At 31.9% G+C, this 19,776-nt stretch overlaps 2 protein-coding genes across 3 annotated transcripts in view; one reads left to right on the forward strand and one right to left on the reverse strand.

The window, feature by feature from the left end:
• Window positions 1-15,530, reverse strand: part of LOC111677641 (dynactin subunit 1) — a 16,444-nt gene extending 914 nt beyond the window's left edge. Inside the window, exons 1-3 of one of the 2 annotated variants that reach the window (XM_046952011.1) lie at window positions 15,452-15,530; window positions 13,962-15,379; window positions 10,844-13,280 (exon numbers count right to left, since the gene is read on the reverse strand). In XM_046952011.1, coding sequence (XP_046807967.1) covers window positions 10,884-13,280; window positions 13,962-15,317 — 3,753 coding nt within the window. In that variant the 5' untranslated portion in view covers window positions 15,318-15,379; window positions 15,452-15,530 and the 3' untranslated portion in view covers window positions 10,844-10,883. Of the gene's footprint in view, window positions 1-9,986; window positions 13,281-13,961; window positions 15,380-15,451 lie in introns of those variants that run through there. The other variant, XM_046952010.1, reaches the window with a different exon arrangement.
• A 690-nt stretch (window positions 15,531-16,220) lies between these two features.
• Window positions 16,221-19,368, forward strand: LOC111677653 (G patch domain-containing protein 1 homolog). Its single transcript, XM_023438814.2, has 3 exons — window positions 16,221-16,365; window positions 16,439-18,035; window positions 18,117-19,368. Exons 1-3 carry the CDS (start codon window positions 16,308-16,310, stop codon window positions 19,330-19,332), a joined length of 2,871 nt encoding a protein of 956 aa, XP_023294582.2. The 5' UTR covers window positions 16,221-16,307; the 3' UTR covers window positions 19,333-19,368.
• The last annotated feature ends 408 nt before the right edge of the window (window positions 19,369-19,776 follow it).

Genomic DNA, 19,776 nt, shown 5'->3' on the forward strand with positions numbered 1-19,776 from the left:
ATCTATCTATCTATCTATCTATCTATCTATCTATCTATCTATCTATCTATCTATCTATCTATCTATCTATCTATCTATCTATCTATCTATCTATCTATATATCCAACTAATTTTGTTATTGACGAGTTTGTTGGGTTGTGCAAAGAGCTGCCAGATTGCTTCAGTTTGTCTTCCCTCAACCACAGTTTAGACTGTTAAACATTTAATTAACAATGTTAAACATTTAGAAGGCATGTCATTATCGGAATCTTCAAGACGTCCAGTCAGGTAGTCGTACACCTGCTTTAGTTCTAAAGGACCTTAGCAGATTGTGTTCCAGTCGAGTCTCAATATAAAGCTTATTCGTGCCAAAATTCATCTGAAACTCCTGCGACAGAAAGTCTTGAAAACTAAACCAGTTTTTCGTAAGTTTCTTTGCATACCTTCATCAACTTTGATCCACACTCTCTGGCTTCCAAACCTTGCGTGATTGTAGTACAAACTAAATTTTTATACAGGGATTTTGGACGTTTTCTAACCGGTTTTTAACAAACCAAAAATTTTACAATTAAAACCCATTGGCATCGCAACAATTCTACTTCCTTTTGTAAGAGAGACAGAGAGAGAGAGAGAAAGAGAGCTATTAAGAAACAGAGTGCAATTTTCTTAAAGAGAGACCAAAACATATTTCGGTAAATAAACTTTTGTGGTATGCAATTGCAAAAGTATTTTTTTGTTTTGGCGTTTCTTATTGTTTTGTTGTAAGTACAAGCAACTTTTAAAACGAACTTTATTTCTGGTTGTTCTTCCGTTTCTCAAACAGCTAGTTTTGACCTTATTCTGGCCTTTGTATTCCTTACTTTTAATTTAGTTGGATTTTTTTGGATTCCCAAAAAAAACTATATATTGTACAATAACATGAAAAACCAGCAATAACAATGAGGTGACGATGATAATAATGGTATAAAAACATATTTCTTTTAATTTCTTAAAAAAAAATAAGAATTTAGTACAAATTTCTGGGTCTAACAAGATCTTTACAATAACATGATTACAACAAATAACATTAGACAATAATAACAACAATAGAAATTAGTTTATTCTTTCTAGTTTATATTTTTATAGGTGGGCTGATCGGGTTTGTAGTTTAATGTTTTACGGTTTGTACAAGACAAAACATGTTGGTTCAAGTTGCTGCATGTTTGGATTTCAAACAATACAACGGGTGTCTTGTAATGGAGTTTTATTGTTGTCTGTAGTTTTAGTTATGTTGACCACGTTTATAAAAAAATATATATTTTAATGTTTAAAATTGTTTAAACTTTATGCTTAAGTTTTGTTTTTGTGTGCTTTTGCGTAACTTTTCATTTCATTTCAAACATTTTTTATAACAATTTAAACATGTTAATAGAGTGTTAATAAAGTTTTAGTTGGAAATTGTTTTGAAAAAATTCTAAGATTTTTAAATTGCAACAATGACAATTAATTTCATATACGAAATCATAAAGCGTACCGGTTTGAAAACAAATCGGTTTAGAATTTCTATGTATAAGAGTGTGCTCTCATATGTTTTGAACAACTAAATGACGTTTAAATACCCGTAAATGGGCGTGAGAATTGAGTTTTTATAATTTTAACCTTTTACGGTTGTTGTCCATGAACAAATAATTGTTTTTTGTATTAAATTTTTTAGTTTAAAACAATTAATTCAATTTTGTTATACATTTTATAGTTGAAAAAAAAACTAAACAAGATTTTCAAACAAAAGCAAAATTAAAAGCTTAATACTCAAGTTAAACTTCCTTTCTAATTGCAAGTTCAATCTTGAGTTGAGCTGTTTCTTTTTCCATGCAAAAGGGCTTGTCTAACGTATAGCCAGTTAGTCTGACTGTCTGCTATTGACACCAATATCAAATATCAAAAATATGTTAAACATTGTTTTACTGCGTTGACTTTGCAAACAGGGTGTTATGAAAAAAGATGCTTAATTCTAAAAGGATCGTTGATATTTTGAAGGACGATCTTTCGAAAGATCGTTGCATAGAAAGCTGTAATGTTATAATGAAAGAGAAGAGAGAAAGAGCCTTAGAACAATGTGGGATATATCTATACAATTGTGGAACTTTTAGAACCGCTAAACTTCTTAAAGATCGATCGTTATATTTAAATATCCGGCCGAAATTAGAATCTTTTTACGCATAACTTCTTAAATGAACGATCGTTTTACATCAATCTTCTGCTAGAATTAGAAACTATAACATTAGGGATGTCAAAGTTAAACACTTATATGTATTTCATCAAAGTTTTAAGTTTACCCAACATTTTTCAAAAGTTTATAAAACTTACTGAAGATCATTGCTTAACCCCTTCTGCTACACCCTATTTTAAAAGAAATATGTTTCTTTCTGAAATGTGTTTATTAAAATGCTTCGATGATTTTGGACAAATTCGTTTTATGACCACACACACACACAACAACAACAGCAGCATGACTACTGGCTGTCATCTGTAAAAACCATCAACTTTTGAAGATCTTAATGTCATTGCTTGGGGTTCTCAAAATAAAACTATATGTAAAAAAACCCAAAAATATGACAAATATGTGTAAAAGGCAGCAGTAACAGAGCTGAAAAAAGTAGATAAGCCACAAAGACGACTTAAATATACACTTTAGGATATTTCGAAAATTTGTTAAAAGACTGTCCGTACATAGTTCAACTTTAAAAGATTTAAACCGAACCGTTATCACTTGTACTGTCGAGACGTCTGAAAAAGTAATTTTTCCTAGATTAGAAGCCAGAGTCCATCTATAATCAATAAAAGTATTTTTTCTTCCACATTATTACTGGAAGAGCCTCACACAATAAATGAAGTGAAATTTCTTAGTATCAGTGGGTCCTTATCATCGGTTTATAGTTAAAGCTTGTAGTTTATTACTTCCATTTTAGACTCTAAAATGGTAACGTTCTGTGGTCGATCTTTCTTTTTTTCAGTATAAACTCCCGGTTCTGTTGTGTTTTTAGCATAAATCTAAGACAACATATAATCCAAAATGATCAGCAATAGAAGGTCCTGATCATTGTTTTCTTCTTTCAGTTTGAACTTCAAGCAGTCTAGTAGTGGAACTGATTTCTCCTTCGTACTTATCATTGTTTTCTGGTTAAAACCCAGAGTTCATTTGCTCCCGGAACTGCAGTCCTAATTGGACACTACCAACATCATATACAGTTCAGTATAAAGAGCCAATTATAACTACGTTAGGGAAATTACAGAGCAGACTAGACAGAGCAGACAGATATGCTGTAAAACAGTAGTCGAAAAAGTAAGGGAAAGCGCACTGGAAAAAGACGTACAGCTCTGGGGGTAAAACATTGAAGAAACCATTCCGCGAGTTTAAAACTTCGATTATCAGAGTTTGGTCTTTATAAGACTAATTTGAAGGCCCACCATTCGAATCCGAAGGTTTTAACAATAGTTAGTTCGTTTGGAAAGTGGGCATCAAATCGAAAAAATACACTTAGGCCTCTATCGGGCCTGTTGTGCGCTCCTTAACCAGTGCCTAAGGTGCCATCACCTCCGGTCTACCAGAACAGAACACTAACCACTAACCTACCGAATGCCACAGGTTTTAACATTAGTTATAAGTTATCCAATTTGGAATCCACTACTTTACAGTTTAATTTGAAAGCCAACATTAATAAGATAAAGCAAATCACCGAGAATACAAGATCTTGTGGGTTATTTTAAGTAGAATACATTACAGTAACCCTATAAGAAGGAAGGAATAAAAAGGAAGGTGTCTAATTGGAAAATATCTCTCCGTTAGTATAAAATTCCGATTGTCGGAATCTTATCTCTACAGTTCAGTTAGAAAGACATCCATCATACTACCTTTTAGGGTAATTCCTATAAATACTTTATATTTTTCAACATCTGCAGGAGCGAAACTTTCGAGAGGAATCGAAGCTCATTAACTTATCTCTTATAACTAAAGCAATAAATTGTAAAGACTCCTAAATGAGCTGAAAGAACGCTCTAGTTCTCCCGCTTGGATCCATTCAATGATCTACATTCGACGGCAAAAACAAACAGTCGTAACGGACAAATCTTAGATAATTTCAGCGTGAAAATTTAGAAGATTCGAATTGTTACCTTCATAGCAAATTTCTTTATATTAGAATGAGATGAATTAATGATCTAGTTCTTTCTGTTAGATCCCTTTTAGTGATCTACATAAAGATCGAAAGATCAAGCTTAAAGTTTAAGAATTTATAAACATTTCAACGATTCCATTTTCCAATTTATCTTTTTATCAAGTTCCATAAACAAGTTCTTCATCTTAAGTCACTACAATCCTATATAAAAAATAACATGATCCATAAAACAAAATTTGAATGACAGACATGTAAAGCAACAGATTGAAGGGTACCAATCAAAAGACAAATAAACACAAGAGAAAGAGAGAGAGAGACACATAAGAAAAAAATAATGTTGACTCATATTAAGTTCAAAAGAAAAACCTCATAATGATATACATATCCATATCCATACACAAAGTACATACATTTTTGTAAGCCAAGTTTATACGCATAAAAAAAAAACAATTACAAAGAAAACTTCAACAAGTAACAATGGAGAGTATAAGTAAATATACAATGTGCGGATGTACTTCATGTCATAAATCTTTAAAACCTTGTTACTGTTACTAGCAGTAGTGACTGACTGACGGACTGACTGGCTGTTCGCCTCCCTTCTATATGTTTAAGATTTTATTGTACTTCTTTGGTAACTAGTCAAACGAACTGACAAACTAGCATACTTGATATTAAATTAGATTTTATGGACAATATACAACTGTAGTACAATTAGATTTAGAAGTAGTAACTATAATAGAAGAACAAAACAAAAAACAAAAAAGAAGTTTAACTATCATACACTACATTTGTTAAGTAACTCAAGAACGTTCCAAGCAAATAACTTTATACACAACGTCCGTCTCCCCTATATCTCTCCCTGCAAATGAGCTTAAGATCAGTGCATTAGTTTTGCTGTTGTAATGATCTTAAAGAACATGACTTTACAACATGTTAATTACAAATATGGTTGTGGTTTCTATTCTTATTATTTCATTTTTTTCTTTATGGAATTCTCTTTTAACTCCCGGTATTTAATCCAAAGATATAAGTTGGGAAGATTTTTACTTTTACTTAGATTTACTATAACGAAATTCTTCACAGCCTTTAGAGAAAAATAATGTAGCAAATAGAATATGTAATTTGATTTCTAGCAAAAAAAAGAAACATCATTAAAGAAATGAAAACTTATTAAGTTTCCATTAACGATAAGAAATACAAGAACTACGGAAAAAAGGGAGAGTAAATGAGTTGATAACTTGGGATGAAATATGTAATTAAGATCTTGCTAAAGAATTTCTTTTAAATAAAAAAGGGGATCATATAGCAATTAAATATAAGCAAGTTGTTGTTGTAAAGATCTTTTCTTTTAAAAGTAGCTTGAGAACATTCTATGATTTCGATAAAGATCAGAAATTTCTATATAATTATAGAAAACTTATAGCAAGAGAAAGAGGCAGTGAATCTTTTATGTCGAAAATCTTTAACGAAAACTAGGAGAAACTTTAACTTGAAAAAACATGAAAAAATTCACCTCGTAGTCATAGGTGGAATATAGTGATCTACCATAATCTAATTTCTGCACTCAACTAGGAAAACGTTTACGTCTGAATTCACGAAATTTACTCTGCAATTTTGAAATGTTTTGCGAGTTAGAATTTAAAATTGCTTCGGAAAATGACATGATTACCAACGTGGCCAATACAAAGCTATTTTAAAGAGCTTTACTATATCCGAAAGTTTCCCTTTTAAGGAACTTAAGTATAAACTTCGAAAGAATCTAATCGTGCAAAAGTTTATCATCTTTAATAAGAAAAACTATTTTGAGACTTTAAATCATAATGTTCGAGAGGATCAAAGGTTTATTATTCCCTAAAGAGATCAGTGTTCTTTCTACAAACTTTTAGAGATCAATGATCTTGTTCTATCAAAATTTTATCGTTGTTTAATGTTCGATTACCAAAGACCGAAAGTTTATTTCTTTATTTTGATGTCCCCTCTTTAAAACTGTAATAATAGATTGCGAAGATCAATGTTTTAACATTAAAGCTTTGGAAAGAGAGCGAAGAATAATGTTTTAAAAAGCTTTAAGATTTCGTATTAAAGGATTCTAGGGTTTATACTTTTAGAAATCAATGTTCTCGCTTTGTCAATATTTACAATGTTCGATTACAGAGGATCAAAAGGTTTCTTTATTTGTTTTCTCTTGCAAAAATCAGAGTTCTTTTTCCGAATTTGTAATATTCGATTAAACGATCAGTGAAGATTTGGAGATAGCAAAATTTTTAGTGTTCAGAAAAATAAGGCGAGCATTCCGGTTTTAAACTTAGGATTCTTACAGAGAAAAATGTTTTTGCTCTATCAATGTTTATAATGTTCGATTACAGAGGATCAAAGGTTTCATTCTTTCCTTCAAGAGATTAGTGTTCTTTCTACAAACTTTGTGGTTACAGAGGATTAAAGATTCCATTACTTATTTTCTCTTGCACGGAGAAGATCAATATTTGAAAAATGTTTGATCAGAGAAGATCGAGTGAGTAACAAACTTTAAATTTCAAAACTCAAACTTTGAATTTCCTTGCAAAGATCAGTATTTTTATTCCAAATGTTTAATATTAGTTTGCGAGAACAATTTTCAAATATTAAGGATTTGGAGGGAGAGAATTAAATTTTAAATGTGATCAGAAATTATCAGAAATTAACAAACTTAATAATTCAGTGGGATTCTATCACTGGAGAGATCATTATACTCTCTTCAAATTTGTAATACTTATAATAATTACAGAAATCAATAATGAAACTTTGAAGATTTGGGAAGTGAACCAACAATTTAATTAGAAAAGTTCAAAGACTTACTAATCATAAAAGTTTAGAAATAAAGCTTGTAAGATTCCTAAATTAAAATAATAAAAGAGTTTAAAGCGTGCCATAGCTTATCAACTTCTATGCAAAACACAGTTTTGTAAAATTTATTCTATTCTTTTAAACTTCCCCCTTATCCATAAAAACAACAACAATGTTCCACTTGGCTAAATAACTCGGTAAATAGTTCTTCTAGCCCTTTGGTATATAATTAACTTAATCTTAAAATAAGAACAATCTCAAGCTCAATTTTTAAACCAAGCAACAGACAGACAACAAAAATACTTATACTATAGTTTAATAATTTAAAAACAACAACAAAATAATAATATTTCATAAGGGTACAAGAAAAACTAAACCTTCAAACGCACTCTTAAGAAAAAAAAACCAAAACAAAATATATAAATAAAAACTACACAATCATATTAACAATAAATGTAGAAAAAAAAAAGAATTGCTATAATTATTATTAAGTTTAAGACGTTATGTTTTTATACACAGAGAGTATAACTAATTTAAGCCAGGGTAATAATTAAAAAAAAAAAACAATAACAGCTTTAATACCAACAAAAATTTTAAGTAAAAACAATTGTAAACTAAAAAAATCTAGAGAGGAAAAACCAAAACAGTTGTTTTTTTCAGGGTTTATTTAGTTAATAATGAAGTTGAGAGAAAGAGCGACAGAGAGTTTTTTGTTTTTAAGAGAATGCTTAGTTCCGCTCTTAAATATTAATAATGATCTTAAGAATTTCTCTTTTATTTTAATAACTAATAAACTTGATTATTTATGTAGATTTTTTTTCAGTTAATTATTGTGTTTTATTAATATATTAATAAATAATTAATTTTATGGGTTTTACAAAGAGAATGTCTATTAAAGAAGCAATAAAACTACAATATAAATAAGTTAGTTTAAAATTTTTTATTGGGTATGTTACATATTAAAGTTAGAAATCATAAACATTACTTAATATAATCAATAATCTAATCTAAGAATAAGATCTCGTTACATTGGAGAGTTTTCTGAAGAACTGTAAATCAGCCACGATATCTCTGATTATCAATACTATTAGGTTAGGCTATCGTGGTAGCCGTCTTAAACATAACTCACTGTAATTGTAAGTTTGTCTAATAAATGCGTGGAATCGCTTCTAGATAGATAAATTGTCCAATAGTGTTCGATGATCTAACTCTTTTAGTGTCTCTGACAATATCTTCACCTTTAAAGACTTGTTCAGTATTCATTCAGGTTTCTGAGATGGAGTCCTTTTAGGTTTAAAACTAAATTTGCAAGTTTCTCTACTAAATGCATGTAATGATGGCTAAAACGTTTTCAGATTATTTGTCCATAAGTGATCCATGACCTAAATCTTTAAGTCTATCTGGCGACATCTTCATCTTTTTTCTGCAGAAATCATTGTAATATTATGTTGCTGAGATGAAGTCTATTTAGGTTTAAATCATGCATCTTTTCTTTTCCAAATCTTTTAGGTCTCTCTATACACGGGTTCCCTCTCCCATTTATTGTAATAAGTTTATTTGTAATAAGTTGAAACTTCTCCGCTATTAGTTGTTTAATAAGATGAACTCCTGCTTCAAAGCCAAGACATCTGCTCTTTAGTTAAGATAAATATGTAGGTCCCCATGTCCGGGATTCCTTGTGAGGGTAATCGTAAAATATCTCGCTATCTTGTCAAAAGACACCCAGCAATTCCGATCAACAATTTTGGAAGTGATGTATATGTTTTCATAAGCCCTTAAACGGCGGTGTTTTACTATAGGTAAGTAAAAGGACTTTTCCTCTTAAAATCCTTTGATAATAAATCTGTTCTGAATATAAATTTAACATCTATATTGAATAGTAAAACGTGGATCAAAGATCAATGTTGCTCCTCTTCCCAAATCATGCAAGTTCAAAGAAATGTTCCCTTTAAATTTGCTCTATTCAATTATAGAAGTTTAAAGCTTTGTTCTTTTAAAGATCTTGATAATTCTGATTATGAATAGATTACAGTCCTTCTTTATCTTTTCCACGTGATATGATATTTATTGATTTGTGTTAAAACCCTGTTTTATCTTTTACAGGTGATATCTGTCACTCTGTTTCAGCTTGAATCTAACAGATATTTATTGATTTGAGTTGAATGTAATCAATTGCTGATGATCTGATTAATGAATGAGTTAAAATCCTCCTTTATCTTTTCCAAGTGATATCTGTCACTCTGCTTCAGCTTGAATCTAACAGATTTTTATTGATTTTAGTAGAATTATATCAATTGATGATTGTCTGCAAAACTTGCCGAACAAATTTTATTTTTGAAAAAAGTTTTGTTCCAATGTTTCCTTCCAAATGAAAGATGTTGTGTTTTCTTTTCTTCTGTATCATTCCGAATTTGTTATATTTGATTATATTTTCATTTCAGAAATATATGCTCTCCCTCTTCATATCATCAGCAATTTTCTATTGGGTCTATATTTTCTCTTCCTCCAGAGATCAATGTTCTCAGCAGATCTACATTTTTAGACATCATAGTCCATCTCTCAAATTTAATTCTTCGGTACTGTCTTTCTCAAAGTGTGTAATACTCGATTATAGTTATAATTTTTTCTTATTGTTTATTTCAAAGATAGAAACCTCTCTCTCTCTCTCTCTGACTTCATGGGTAATGACATTTTAGATAATTCAATTTATCCGCTCTTCAATTACAACGTTTAACTGTTGTAATTGAGAGATTTTAGTGTATTCCCATTAAAATGATAAACAACCATTGTTATGTTATTGTTGAAGGGAGCATTTTTAAAAATCCTTTACACGTTTTTAATTAAAAATATTTCGGTATCTCTGCAGTTGATTTAAAATTTTTGTTTTTTTTTATATTTGTTTAATCATTTGAATTTCTTTGTATTATTTATTAAGAACAATAACTAATTGACCATGTGAGAAGCCTTTTTGTACAAAAGGCAATTAAATACTTACTTGTTTTATAATTATTTCACTTAAAATTTTTAAAGTAGCACACACACACCAAGGAATGAACTTTAAATAAGTTATCCTTGAACTATAAATATTTTTTTATTAAGAACAAACATGGATTGTTGTCCTTTAGAATAAATATCATTTATAGCACTTGACACTGGGTTATAAATAATTTATTAATTAAAAAAAATGATTTAAATTATAAATTTTGTGTAAAACAAATTAAAGGAATAAATGTCTTTTTTCAAATTCCACATTTTGCTTTTTCTGCAGGATGTTTTTATATTTCTTTTTTTTATATTAATAACGTAAAGAATTAAGAAATAAATACTAGAAAAACACATAGCAAAATTAATACCAAAGATATTTCTATATAAAACAAAGTAGAAAACCAATAAATTGCTAAGCAATTTATGATTTCATTTTCTTTAGAATTAAATTAATTATTTCATAAATATATTAAAAGTTTTCCAAGAAATTGAGTATAAAACGATATTAATCAATTATGGTGAAGAAAAAAAAAAAAAGGAAAGTAAAATTTTTAACCACAAATATAAACCTTGAAAATTAAATATGGAAAAAAAATTCTGACCAATTTTTTTTAAACAAAAATAAAAGGAAATAATTGTTTAAAAGGTATTTCTATTTTTAAAAAACTGGCCTTTTTTCACTTAAAAGTATTTTAACATTGAATATAGTGTTTTTGTTTTCGGCTTCAAATATTTATATTCAAGAAAAATCTTGTTGAGGTTTATAGTTTCCTTTGTGGTGTAATTTACAGTTCAGGGAAATTTGTTGTTGTAATAATAAGTTTGTGCTTTTCCTTTTTTTGCAAATTTTAACTACGATTTTTTTAAAGTTAAAGTTTTTTAGTAAAATAAAAATTGAATACCTTTTTTTTGTGTAAATCTTCATCTACAGCTGTTCAACATTTACAATTGCAACACCCGTTTGACTTCAACAGTGGGAAAAGCTCCAAATTCACTGGTGGCTGCTCTATGAGGATTACGTTGTAGATATTCCTTAAGGATTTCAGCAGCCAAATGATTGGCTTTATTAGATATTTCAGATTTTTCCGGTACTGGCATATGTTTACGTTGGAAAGCTACTATATGTTGAGTTTCTTTGCCCGTTTTATTGGGATTAGTTTGTAGCAGAGACAAAGCCCAGGCATGTTTCATTTTAGTAAGTTCTGCTTCCAATTCTGTGATACGTTTATCTTTAGGTTGTGGCACAAATATGGGTTCGAATTTCTTAAGTTTATTCTTGATTTGTTCGGCCTGTAGGCGTAGCCTTTCGGAGCGTTCGGTATTAAAGACATGTTTGAGTAATTGCAGCTCTTCGGCTATTAGAGGTGTAGCTCCTGTAGTATGATTGCTAAAGGAAGTATTTGTTGAGTGTCCCGATGGAGTTGTGGTAGACATAAATGAGGAATCTCCCGTGCGTTTAATGCCGGTATGTTTGATTTTCTCTTTCAAGGTTAATTTCTCACTCTCAAGAGCCTCAATATCAGATTGCAAATGATCAAAGGTTTCCTCATATTCCTTTTCTTTCTTCTGCAATAATTCTAAAGTTTCTTCGTATTGTTTCTTCCATTGCAGGGCATTATCATATTCGGCCTGTAATACAGACAGTTTCTTTTCAGCCAAATCTTTGCGTATTTGCATTTCAGACAATTCATTCTGTTTCATTTTAGCTGCCAATTTCAATTGTTTAATATCAGCCTCTCGGTTCTCCAAAGTGGCAGCCAGAACATTCTTTTGTTCTAATTGTTTCTTGATTAGTTGAGCTCTCAATATTATAGGAGAAGTGGGTTTCTCTTGTTTTTGATTGGCCAAAGACATGATTTCGTATTCTTTGTCCAATAGATATTGGGCCACTTGTTGTAGATCGTTGTTGGCGGCTCCCAAGACACTCTTAAAGTTTTGTGATGGTCCACGATCATCTTGTTCGTAAATCCTTTCACAGGCTTGCGATAAAGATTCCCAGAATTTCACTGGATCTATGCAATGATCATTATCATTGTCACCCTCTATGGAGGCTACTATAGCAGCCACTGATTGCTTATTGGCTTGATACAAAGCCGACATAATACGTGACAGCTGTTGTGTCAAACTGCGCATGGCTTCCAGTTTGAGTGGAGAAATGCCACACTTAATAACATGCAAATCCTGAGGCAAACGTCTGCGTATCAATTTAACCTGTTGCTTAATGGATTCTACATTATCGGCCAAGAACTGCATGAGTAAAGCAGCATCACTGGTTGAGCCTTCTTGTCTTAAAATCGCTCTTGCTATGGCTGTATCATTGAGTATACTTTCACAGGCCGATTGTATGGCAGCCACACAATCTCTTATCATTTGGGTTTCATTCAAAAGATCCTCACCAGCCAGCAATACTGAATTCATGGCATTAAAGAAAGCCACACATTTCTCTATGTTATCGGTAGTAGAATTTTCATCCAATTGATTGGATTTCAACAGCTCTATAATACCATCGATATTTTTCTCCTGGGCTATCATTTCGGGTAAGGAAGAGCCGGCTCTTAAGAGAGTATCAGGCTGGCAACTATTTAAACCATATAAAATCTGATGCAAAGCACATTGTAGGTTATGAATATAATGCATTAAACGACATTTAAAAGCATATTGCTGAACAGCATGACCCTGTATAATGGATTCCTTGGTGACATTTTCCACGGCCGGGAATCTCTCTCTGGTTTGGCTAATAACAATACCACATTTAAACACTAAACGGGAAATCAATAAAATGACCAAAATAGAATCATGATCTCCGCCACGAGACATAAAGGATTCCGGCATAAAGGCTGATAACATTTGGGTATGCTCATTAGCCTGGGACAATTCAATTTGTCTCAACTGTACATCAATGGCTTTGGTATAAGCCTTAGATTCAGCAAACATTTGCTTATAGTCCACCGTTTCATTGGCTATCATTTGAGGATCTTGCAAAGATTTGGGATCATTAGAGGCGGTGGCCTTATCTCTCAATTCAATCAATTGTTCATTGAGTTTTTGCACCAGTTCTCTGAATTTCGTTATAGTTTGATCTCTATCGTAAATAGTTTCAATGGCAGCATCTCTTTCTCTTAGAACCTCCTTTTTGGCTGCCTGAGCCAAATCCAATTCTTCTCGCAAATCCATTTCCAAATCATGATTGCTTTCTATTAAAAGTTCATGAACTTCTTCTAAAGCCTCTAGTTGTTGCACTTCATCTTCCAATTCTTTGACACGATCTTCTAATTCGAATTTCTTTTCTGTTAAAGTCTGTACCATTTGCTCGGCGCCCAAAGCAGCATCAACTTGTTCCTAGAAAAGGTATGAAAATAAGTAAATCTATTTGCTTAGGAAATTTCAAAACTTGTTTAAGAGAAAAAAATTTACAACACAAATTTTGCATTACCTCCTTTATTTAGCCCAATTTGTTGGCCCAAAATAAAAGAAATAAATAAATTTTTAGGTGAGTTTAATGGATCAATGAATATTTACAAAAAAAGTAAAATTTTGAAAAAAAGAATAATTTAGAAAAATTTTAAAAGGAAAATAAATTTATAAAAAATAACAATAAGCAAATTGGTAAATATTTGTCAAAATGAGATAATTTAGAAATTTTAAATGCGTCGTACATTTTGAAAGAATTTTTCCGTTTTATAAGAATTTTTGGTGTGAATTTGTTTATAGAAAGTGCAAAAAAGATTTGTATGCAAAGCTCATAAGATTATTTTCAAATCAAATTGCGGAATAAACTCCACACACACCTGTCTCGCATTATAACATGACTCAATTGTCAATTTGATTTGCAAACATTTTACGCTGTCAATATTTATTGATAACAAAAATGAATTGCTGCTATTTTTGTAAAAAAAATAGCAAAAATATTAATAAATTAAAAATTATTTACATTGCTTTCACAACACTATTTCAAACAAAAGAAATCATATGGCAAACACACACACAACCAATATTTATCACAAGAATACTCAAACTTACCTGTAAATCAGCTACAATAGCTTCCAATTCCTCAACTTTAGATGACAGCTTTTCTTTGGTTCTTTCCAATTCTGCCACTTCAGATTTTTTGGTTTCCAGTTCCTTGGTTAACTTTTGTATATCATGCTTATCATGGGCTGATAAATCACGCAAACGTACTAGAGTTTCTTTTAAACGTAAGTTTTGCTGTTCCATTTGTTTAAACTCATACACCGAGGGTCCACCCTCACCAATATGTCCCACCGAAGTTTCTGCCTTATCTTGCATTTCCGAGGAAAGCAATTCATAATCTACCTGCAATTCATCGATACGTTCTTTAGCCGCATCTAATTCCAATTGCAAAGCTTCGGCTTTTTCTTCAGCCATTTCTTTGTCTAAAGTTATAAGTTCCACATTATCAGCCAATTCTGCCATTTCCTGTGCATGTCTCTCCTTGGCCTCAATGGCATCCTTGGCTTCTTGCTTAGCTCTTTGTAATTCTTTTTGTAGTGAAGCCTGCGAAGCCATAATTTTAGTGCGAAATTCTTGCAATTGTTCAAATTGTAATTTCATTTTATCAAAATCTCTTAGACGCTCCTTATCCTCATTACGTCTTTGTTTAAGAGTTTCTAGCTTCTCATTAAGATCAGTTATTTGAGCTTGCAACTCCTCATTTTGTTTCTTTAGTTCGGCCAATTCTTGTGATGTCAACTGATTAGGGGGAGAAGTAAATGAAGGAGACCTTATTGGTTGAGAGGGAGTAAATTGAGGTTTTAAGATTTCCATAAAACCAGTTTCCACAAATGAGTTTTTCTTCGACATATTAGCATTTGGGGGTACATCTATTTGGGCCTTTTCCACCAAAGAAGTATTGGAGGCAGTATTATTATCTTTAGACAAAGACGAGTTATTGGAAGAGGGCTGTAGACTCTTACGGCTAGAGGCTATCGAGGCGGTACTGCCAGTGCGCTCATTTAACGAAGAGGTAAGCTGGGAACGTGAACCGGACAAAGATAAACGACTGGATGACAAAGAAGTGCGAGGCCCACTTAGCCGGGTTTTAGTCGGTTGGGGTGCGGTATGTTTAAGACCATCTCCACCACCAGCGGCTATATCCTCAGTGGATTTACGACCATCCGGTGCTGGTTGTATAACCTTTAACTGAGTTGGCCTTACAAACATGCCATAATTGTCCGAACACTCAAAGTACGATTGTCCTTTGATAGAACCATTATTTTTACCTTTTGGTTCATCCAAGACCACACCCACCCACTTGCCCACAGCAAAGCTGGTCATGCCCACATAGGCTATAGTGCCCTGTAAATCTTTGCCCGTCAGCTCTATACGAGCCCCCACTTTTAGGTTTTTTTCCGACATATTGTAATTGTGGCGTGCCCACTGCTTGAAAAGCTGATATCACTTTTTTTTACTCTTTTAAACTAAAAAAAAAGAGAGAATGGATAATTTTCTTTAAAAATAATGGTATGAGTGGGGTATTAAGAAAAACTTACCTTTTATTTGTGACAAAAGAAATTTTGAAGGATTTTTCAGCCAATTTTTTAAAAACCAGCCAGCTGGTTTTTTGCTTTTGTTGTTGTTTAATAATAAACTGTAAAAATATTATCAAAAAAAAGAAATGCTAATTAGCCAAGTTTGTAGCGAAAAAAAAACTATTGACATCATATTAGTCACTGCCCTGTTTTGGCCTACGACTGACTCTCAGCCACCACTTTTGTTAAAACTGAAGTTTTATGTTTTTCTCGAAAAATTTCAATGTTTAATGAAAAAACTTACTTTTGTGGTATAAATTATTGATTAAAGTTTACAAATTTAACAAAAGTTTCTTTAAATAATTGCAATTTACGCGTTATTTTTGTAAAAAACTTAAACAATTTACGGGTGAAAAATGAATGCAGCTGAGAAAAAATTTACAATTGCAATTTTTGACAATTTGTCTAACAGCAGTTTGAAAAGCATAGATGAAATAAACAAAGTGACCAGATGTTGGGTTAGAGAAATCGAAAAACGCTAAATAGAAAAGTTAATTTTAAAAAAATTAATGAGTATTAAATAAAACAAATTAATAAGCATAATTAGGAAATGTTTATTTTCTTAAATATATGTATAATGTTTTCAAAGAAATTTTTAATATCTTTTGTTTGCAATAGTATTTTTTATTTTAATATAACAGTTTGCGATTTATTTTTTTCTACAGTTTGAAAAGCTTTCGCTGTTTTATTTTTTAGGTTTGAGAGCAACTGTTGCGAAAAACAAACATCTGACTTTGACATTTTGTTCATAAAAAATTGTAAACAAAACGTTTCATTTGTTTAGCTGATTATTTTTGCATTTTTTTTAGAAAATAATATGTTTTCTGAACAAAATCTACACAAATTTGGTACCTCATTGCCTCTATTGGAATTGGGTTAGTATAAATACGAGTCAGCCCCTTTTTATATATGATTTTAATTAAATTTAAAATATCTCCTTATTTACAGATCAGGTACCCTCCAAGAAACCTTTATATGTTCAAGATCAAATTGCCACCGATGAGCAGGGACGTCGACGTTTTCATGGTGCCTTTACGGGAGGCTTTAGTGCCGGCTATTGGAATACGGTGGGTTCCAAGGAGGGATGGACTCCTCAGTCGTTTAAAAGTTCTCGCACTGAAAAGGCCTCGGAAAAGTTGCAACAAAGACCGGAAGATTTTATGGACGATGAGGATCGTGGTGAATTTGGTATAGCTCCAAAAAGTATAAAAATCAATGAAGATTTTACTAGTGCCCCAGAGCAATCAACGGAAAAGAGGAAACGTAAGTTTTTGCAAAATGATCTGCAGCCCATACCCGGTGAGCCGGTATTGCAGCAGCTGATTAAGCCCATAAAAGACAAGGCGGCAGTGCGCATATTAAAAACCTGGGGTTGGCGTCCGGGACAAGGTATAGGTCCCCGACAAACTAGAAAAGAAAAGAAGAAGGCAAGGGAACGAAATAAAAAGGAATTATATCTAATGGAGAAATATGGCTGCGAAATTCCCTCTAGCAGCAACAAAAACAACTTAAACACAGATGACGAAGGTGAAGAAGATGATGAAGACTCCGAAGAAGAGGATGATGAGATAACTTTTGCTCCTGAGGACTGTGAATTACCACCCTGTCAAATTAAACAAGACAGATATGGCATAGGTTATGAACCCTTGAGCAGACAATCGGTTTTGGGAGGCAATTTAATGCAAAAACCCACCGAGCATATTAATCTTTTCCAAGCCCTAGAGACAGTGGGTAAAAACAATCAAAAAATTTCCTTTACCGGACAGGCTTTTGGTGTAGGTGCTTTAGAGGAAGATGATGATGAAGATGTTTATGCTTTAGATGATATGACACGTTATGATTTTAGTCTAGAAGACAAAAAATCCAAGAAAATTAAGAAAAAATTTAATGTTATAGAAGATTTAGTTTTTGGTGAATTCATGCTAGATAGAAATCCTTCCAAATTGCCAGTCTACAAAGTAGAAATACCCTTTGGTTGGCATCCACGCAATTGGTATGAAAAACGTTCGCGTTTTGAGCCTTTAGATCCTAGAAAACAAAGACATTTGGATAAAATATTTAATCCTAACTCCCAAGAACAAAATATGACCAGAGAAAAGAGAGCCGAACTCTTGGATGAGGAATTAAGGAAGACACAACAAACAACTTCAATTGAAAAACCCCGGGATATAAAGAAAAAAAGTGTAGAAGAACTGCAGCAAGAGTATAAGGAAAGAAAGGAGAAAACTAAAAGTCTTTTGGAAAAAATTACTGCCAAATCTTCTAGTTTTACCAAAGGCGGCATTATATCTATTGAGGGTGAGGAGAAGCCTTTTTCTGCGGAAGATATAAGTTCAGCCTTTAAACCTTTTGCCACAGATGAAAGAAAACAGAAACGTTATGAAATGTTTTTGGCCAAGGAATTTAAGAATGAGGCAGAAATCGAAGAGTTTTTAAAGACCATTCAACCAGTCGAATTATCCTTGTGGGATAGACAAATGGAGCTAAAGGAATTTCAACAGGCGAAAAAGTTGTATCGGCCGCTTAAGGGTATAATGTCGGATAGGTAAGTATTGAATAAGAAAGTAGGGAATTGGAATATTAAGGACTTTTTATTAACTTTATTTTTTTAAACATTTTACTTTAGGTTCATTACAGAATCCGAAATCAAGGCCGTTGAGAGCGAAACCAAAAAGGTGGACAACAAACAGATCATAGTTGAACGTACTAAACAAATGTGGAAGCCTCATAGTTTGCTATGCAAACGTTACAATATAGCTGAACCATTTAAAGGTCTAATGGAAGATGATAAAAAATCCAAATCGAAACAAAAGAAATTATCGGTATTCGATTATTTAGAAACATCCATCAACAAAAAAGAAGATTTCCAAACCCCTGTAATAATACCAAAACATATAGAAAAACCGCAAGAAATCATCAAGCAAACAAATGAAATGGAGCAACAAACAACATCAACTAACAGCAAACAAGTAGAGGGCATACCCAAAGAAACGGTTGCTTTAGAATGGCAGGAAGTTTTAAATCCCTCAGAAAAACCCTCCAAGGAAAAGCAATCCTTTACATTTAAACCTAAAACCGATTTAGAAAAACAAGTGGTAGAAAGTATAAACAAACCGGTTGCAGAGAAAAAGGAATTATTTAAGTCCATATTCTCGGATAGTGAAAGTGAGGAGGAAGAAGAGGAAACCAATAAAATGGATTCAGTAACACAGCTAAGTAAACCCCTAAATGCTGCTGCTGCCAATTTGTTAAGGAATAACTCTCCCCCAAGAGGTATATTTAAAGCTTTATTCAGCTCTAATAATAAAGAAACCGAAAAAGAGCTAGAAAAGGAAAAAGTTAAAGAACCTGAAAATAACCATGATACTGTAGCTAAAGATTCTACTAATATTACTCCGGAGAACACTAGAGTTTTATTTAAACCCAAATCTACTAGAGAACCAAAAGAATTGCAAACTCCTGAAGAAGTAGCGAATATCTATGGTCCCGCATTACCTAAAACTTTAACCACAAACAAATCTTTAGAAGACACTAACGCCCCAAAATCTTCTATAGATGATAAACTTTTAGATTTATATCAAAAACACAAACCTAAACTTCAAGTAACGGAAAAATGGATAGAAAAGGATTTAATACATGATTCTACGGATACAGACGACAGTTCTGACGATTCAGATTCTTCGTCGTCAAGTGCGGAGGAATTGGTTAAAAAGAAAAAGAAATTAAAGAAATCTAAGAAGAAAAAATCTTCAGATCATAAACATAAAAAACATAAAGATAATAAATCGGGTAAAAAGTCAAGAAAACATGATAAAAAGAAGAAGAAACATAAAAAGAAATAAAGGAATATGTGTGGAAGTATGTTTTCTAAAAAGTTATTTTAAGGTGTTAAGTGTTTTTGGTGAAAAAAAGAACATATTTAATTTTTAAGATTAAAAAGAAATAAAAAGACAAAAGCTTGGCTTAAAAAACAGGAGATCTTACAACTATTGGATCTTCGGTGCCCAAGTTTCAGTTGACCTAAGTTTGCCATCTCCAGGAAAGAATGTTGGTCGTTTTACTACATTTTTCGAAACAAAAGCATCAAAAGAAATATAAAGAAAAAAGTCACAAAAACAAAACTAGTTGTAAATGTAGATAAATAGGTAGATAGATAGATAGATAGATAGATAGATAGATAGATAGATATATAGATAGATAGATAGATAGATAGATAGATAGATAGATAGATAGATAGATAGATAGATAGATAGATAGATAGATACATAGATAGATAGATAGATAGA

This window comes from Lucilia cuprina, chromosome 5 (genome assembly GCF_022045245.1).
Source record: "Lucilia cuprina isolate Lc7/37 chromosome 5, ASM2204524v1, whole genome shotgun sequence".
In the NCBI taxonomy this organism is placed as follows: domain Eukaryota; kingdom Metazoa; phylum Arthropoda; class Insecta; order Diptera; family Calliphoridae; genus Lucilia; species Lucilia cuprina.

Excerpts from the sequence above, each read along its gene's own strand:
- LOC111677653 (XM_023438814.2), top strand. The coding sequence starts at position 16,308 with ATGTTTTCTGAACAAAATCTACACAAATTTGGTACCTCATTGCCTCTA. Across the intron at positions 16,366-16,438 it reads ATTGCCTCTATTGGAATTGG|ATCAGGTACCCTCCAAGAAA; the intron begins GTTAGTATAAAT and ends CCTTATTTACAG. Across the intron at positions 18,036-18,116 it reads AAGGGTATAATGTCGGATAG|GTTCATTACAGAATCCGAAA; the intron begins GTAAGTATTGAA and ends ATTTTACTTTAG.